Source organism: Euphorbia lathyris, chromosome 1, assembly GCF_963576675.1.
Source record: "Euphorbia lathyris chromosome 1, ddEupLath1.1, whole genome shotgun sequence".
NCBI classification, from domain to species: Eukaryota; Viridiplantae; Streptophyta; class Magnoliopsida; order Malpighiales; family Euphorbiaceae; genus Euphorbia; species Euphorbia lathyris.
Genome location: NC_088910.1, coordinates 110,002,529 through 110,008,336, shown reverse-complemented (window position 1 = coordinate 110,008,336; position 5,808 = coordinate 110,002,529). Strand labels below are relative to the sequence as shown.

At 32.6% G+C, this 5,808-nt stretch overlaps 1 protein-coding gene across 1 annotated transcript; it reads right to left on the bottom strand.

The window, feature by feature from the left end:
• Positions 1 to 505: 505 nt before the first annotated feature.
• Positions 506 to 3,677, bottom strand: LOC136210586 (non-specific lipid transfer protein GPI-anchored 7). The gene is made up of 3 exons (XM_066001922.1): positions 3,264 to 3,677; positions 2,805 to 2,843; positions 506 to 784 (listed from the first exon to the last, which is right to left on the bottom strand). Exons 1-3 carry the CDS (start codon positions 3,583 to 3,585, stop codon positions 699 to 701), a joined length of 447 nt encoding a protein of 148 aa, XP_065857994.1. The 5' UTR covers positions 3,586 to 3,677; the 3' UTR covers positions 506 to 698.
• Positions 3,678 to 5,808: the final 2,131 nt, after the last annotated feature.

Below are 5,808 nucleotides of genomic sequence, written 5' to 3'. Positions count from 1 at the left end.
CCTGTATTGTACAAGCTGCAAGCCCAATGGGCATTTGCATATGGGGGGATGTATGTAACATTTTTCTTACTACATTATGTAGTCACAATAAATCATATTTCACGGTTATTTAAAGTTTGTCATAATAGCTAGATTAATGACAAATTATAGTTGTAACAATAATTAAAAACTATTTATGAGATAATACAATTTTGTCACTAAAAACTTATTAAGACGGGCTTATTGTGACTAGGATGGTGACAAAACACTTTGTAACAAGAAGTTTCTTATGACAAAAATATAATTTATTTTGACAAATTAAATTGTCGCAACAAGCTTGAATTCTTGTACTGGCTGCTTAAATTAAAAATTTGGAATTTCTCAAGCTACACTTATACACTTCCATTTCAATTGAAGAAGAATTTATTTTTCTTTTAGAAATAAAAGAAAAAGAATCTGCTTATAAAAGTATTTAATAAGTCTCAAACCAATTAATCAAAATAATTTATCAAAAATAACAATAATAAGCCCATCATAACTCAGATATCAAATAAATAGCAATAAACAATAGAAGACATACAATGGAATAATGTTGGAATCAATGGATTCCAATTAAAAGTAAACAATACAAAAGTGAAAACAGGAATGATCTCGCCAAATCATATTACTCTAATTAATATAACATCTCCCAAGTTAAAATGCATAATGTACATAATAGCCTAATAAAATAGAGATGCACCCCATAGTAAGACCAACCCTGAAAATCCAGTCCATGCCACCCTGCTCCCATCATTTCCAGGAACTCCTGTGAAGTGGAACAAGTAGAATATATGATCAACCAAAGGAATTTTGTAATTCATCCATTTGTTTGGAAATGAATTTTATACTGAAGTATGTCACAATTAAAACTTTAAATTAAAGTAAGATAAGCATGACACATTCTAAATTGAGTGGGAACGAGTAAAAGGAAAGAGAATTGAAGATAAAAGATTTTCTTTCCCTAATAGGCTTAATAACATGGGCTTAACATGGGCTTTTTATACTTGTCCAACTAAAATTTCAAAAAACAATCGGATTATATTCGATCAAGTAGGAAATATCTTCACGTATGAAGGCCACGTATTTAGATATAACGAATTATTGGCATTCACATGGGGAATACATCATGTGAAGTGTGTTTGCATTTGGTAGCCGAGTTATGAAAAGTCAAGATATGTGGCGCAAAAGCAATAAAAGAAGCAGCAGGCCAACACCTCATCCTACCTAATCTAATTTATCAATTCAAAGCCTCCAATTATGTCAATTCAAAGTGGGTCTCACATTAAACTTAACCTTAACCCGTGCTGTATTATTTGGGTAAATTACATTCATGGCCACTGATTATCCATTTAATATTATGGTCATTCAACTTCAATTCTTAACAGTATAGTCATTGAGAGCATTACACTTTTTAACACCGGCGGCCACTTAACGTCTCAAAACGACCGTTAACGGTTTCAAAATAAAAAATTCGAAAAGTTAATGATATTTTAAGGAACTTTAATTTTTGAAAATTTTCGTTTTGAGGTCATTTAGGTGTTTTTTAGTTAGGAAAGAGATAGTGAATTTGTAGAGAGAAAGCTCCAAAAAAAAAATGTGATTTTGGAAAATAAAAAATATAGTTTTATGGTAAATGTCATTCTGAACAACTTTAATTCTTGAATATTTTCATTTTGAGATCATTACCGGTCATTTTGAGGAATTAATTAAAGTTCAATGGCTATCGATGTTAAAAGGAATAAAATTCAGTGACCATACCATTAAGAATTGAAGTTCAGTGGCCACAATGTTAAAATGAATAAAGTTCAGTGGCCATGGATGTAATTTACCCTATATTATTTCTAATCATGCTCTTGCACATGTCCATTGTATCTTATGTTAAAATTTAATTAAAAATTGCATTCTAAAGATCTGAACTTCAAAAAAATATCTGAACTAAATTTTTTGGTCTGATACCACGTCACATAATAAAAGTGAACCAAAAAAATTAAACTGATTGTAAGAAATCAAAATGTTCAAAGTTCATAAAGGCTTATTTTGCCTAATAACAATAGATTATATAAAATTTAGGGAAAATTATACAGAAATTCATCTTTTAAAAACTATCTACAATTATGTAGAGTCATAATTTTAGATTATATCAAATTAATAAAATCAATACTTTTAATATATTTTAAGAATTATAATTTATAAATTAGAAGTTTAAAATATATTTTCTAGAGTCTATGATTTATGAATTGGAGTCTAAAATTTTTAAATTATGATATAAAATTATAATACATAAAAAAAATAATAACATATTAAGAATTAAATTTGATAATATGATTTGGTTGTAATTTTATATTTAATTATAATATCATATATTTGACTCTAAAAATTAACCCTTATAATTAAGAGTATGAGACCTGATTTAGAAAGGATATCAGATTCAGATTAATTCAGAACTCGTTCGTCCATTTATAATTTACTTAGCTTTCCTTTTTTTTCTTTTGATAAACTATTTAGCTTTCCCTTGAAATAGGGAAAGAGTATCAATATAATTCATTTCGATTGGTCGCCTGACACGTGGCAATAACTGAGCTAGTTTCAGAGCAATTTAATGTTTTTCTTATTTCGACCCACCCTCTTAATTTCTGGCTAAATTATTACTTCGTCTAATAAGGAAAGCATATCATTAGAGACCACAGCTTGATGATTTAAATGCATTATTTGGGAATTAAGACCTCTCTGATTAAGAACTTCAAAAGGAAAAAATATAAATGGCATAATTAAGACCAGAAATTTACCAGGAGGAGTCATGGTGCTAGTAGGTCCTTCAGCTGTAGCTGCACAAGATCAAGCATATACACAATCAGTTTTGATTCAACATGTATATATGAAAATCTCACCGATCATGAACAGTTTCCTTTTTAAATTAAAGAAACAGAACAGACAAATTTAGAATGAATAAAAAATTGTTTAAATCGTTTGATGGAACTACTTTCTATCAATTCATAAAAAATCAAAAAGGAAATCAAGTTCGAGATCCGATTTTCCACATATCCTCCTTTTTCCCCCTACCTAAAACTTGGAGACGCAGATTAACTTTACCAAAACTAACCCCACAGCCAAACAACTCAAGTCCAAATTTCAAACAAAGAGGCAAAAAAGAAACAGCAGAACCAGATCAATTTCAATTTCAATTAAGATCAAACCTAGAAACCAGATCCAAACAGAAATAAAATTGAATTCAAAATACAACTTACATTTGCCGCAAGCACTGAGATCGGTGGTAACACTGCATCGGCCGGTAAGGGCGAGGGCCTGAGTGACATTAACGCCAAAGCTCTCAAGTAATCCAGGAGTATTATAAAGGTTGCAGAGGCAGGTAAGGTCGTTGGCCACGGCTTTTTTTATTGAGCCACAGCAAGTATCAGGAGGAGTAGTTGTTGTGTTGAGGTATTCAGCGCAAGGGATCAGCGTCTGTGCACAAGTTGCGGTGGCCTGCGCTTCTGTGACAGTCACGACGGAGCTGAAAAAGAGGATCGCCGCCATTATCACCGCCGTCGACATGGTTGAGAAAGTCATATTATTATTTTGCCCTTTGCCGTGATTTTCCAGTTGGGTAGGAAGAAAGGGAGGTCGTTGAAGTTGTGCCTGTATAATTTCTTACCATATATAATAAATAAATATCGTCTGATTTCGTATGAGAAAAAGAAATAGAGAAACATATGGGGTCCCACGTGGCTGCCGTGGACGTTGAATTCATGATCTTTTCTTGCAAGAATATATAATTGAAAAGTCGTACTAAAATATAGGAAAAAGTAGAAAACATCTAGATACTCCACCATTTTATTTCCAGTAATATTTTAATTAACTGCACAAAACATTTTTTTTATTAAATTAGATTTTTATAACTAATTAATTTCATAAAATATGGTTTAATATGATAAAAATAAATAATTAGAAATTTAATATATTAAAAAAATATTAAGGGTTCAATTCATTAAAATTGAAAGGAGATGTTTTTTTTTTCCTAAAGTATAAAGATATATTGTTAAATATATTTTTATAAGTCACGGATGATAACTAATTTTTCTAAAAAAGATGTAATTATTAACTTCTTAAATAAATTGTTTTCTATTTTCATGCATCATACTCTTTATACTAAGATGATAATATGGGTATTTGGCAATTTTTTTATTTATGATCTTTCTATTCATGATGAAATTATTATGCGTCTCAAAACCCTTTTATTTTATGAATGCATCTTTGGAAGTAAACTCAAATTTTTGAATGGAGCTTTGCTTAAATGTCTAATATAGCTAATATAGTTATGAGCAAAAGAAAAGGAAAATAAAAAAGGAAGGACAAGACAACAAACAAAGTCAAGTCACCCCTAGATGTTCACGGGCAAGTTTATTAGAAATCGGTATGGAGGCTTTTGTTTTTTTTACATTTATATGCTTTTATATTTTATTTTGTACCCAATACGCCAGCAACTCCCATCATATGAAATGGGGTTAAAAAAAGGAAAGGATTATTTCGTTCCGGATAGTCAGTTCGGTGAAATAGTATCTCTCTCCAAAAAAGCATGTTTTTTTTTACCGCCGCACAAAGAAAATATTTTGTTGCGAATGAACAAGATATTGAGGAATTGTCCATACGTAAAATCAGAATTCTTGATACGGCATCCGCCGGGAGTTTCGGGTTTAATACCGATATTTTCGCAACAAATCCAATAAATCTAAGCGAAGCGGGTGCTTCCAAGTGGGATTGGGATTCTCCACCTTTCATAAACGCAGCTGGTTCAATTCAGCCTATATCTTGAAATAAACAACTCGCACACACCCCCTTTCCAAAAAAAATCAATACACCAAGGACTACGCTTAGATTTATTGGATTTGTTGCGAAAATATCGGTATTAAACCCGAAACTCCCGGCGGATGGCCATTGACCCCCCACCAACTAAGAGTCTCCCCTGCTGAAAGGAACTTCACTCATGACTTAGACATGCCCCAATATTTATATATAGTTTATCCTGTAATTAAACTCTTACCTACTCTTACAGCCTGAAGCAAACTCTTCTACCCATCGGACTTCAAATTAAGGGCCTATAATATTCTATATTTTCTATGTTATATTCTAAAATTCTATTATAAAAAATAGCAAAAAAAGGAATATAAAATATAATTGAAATTTAACTCGGCCCAATCTTTTACTAAAACTAAAAGGATGGGTTCCGGGAGAAGGTCAAGAAAGGGTTCCGGCAGGCCCTTCGCGAATATCTTTCGTCTCTTCCTGGGAATCCAATGGTTACGCTGGAAGGTGAGCCGCATGCGGGGAGACCCGCACGTACGGTTTTTAGGGGGAACTTTACCTGATTTTATGCGAAATAATTAACCTTGGACTTATCAATTCTTTCAGGCTACTCTGCAGCCGCACGCGCGAAAGCCGTTTCCTCAGGTTAGTTTGAAAGAAAGAAAGGCGCGTCGTTTCGTCTGGGGTGCTTCTGGAACTTCTAGCAAGATTAGTTTATTTTGTTGTAAGTCTTTATGTCAGCCCAAGAACAGAGGTGGTATGGGGTTGAGAAAGATGAGGGTTGAATAGAGTAGGGGCTGCCCTTTACTTGTTCTATTAGTTAGAGTAGTCCAACTGGAAAAGTGCTCAGCCCGTCAAGGTCTCTGCCAGAAGCGAAAGTTTCAACCGAAAATGGCAATCTAGGTGAATCACAGCCAAAGAAGGACAAGGATAATCTTTCTAAGCGAGAACACTCTAAAGGATCCGATGAAAAAAAAAGGATCCATTTTG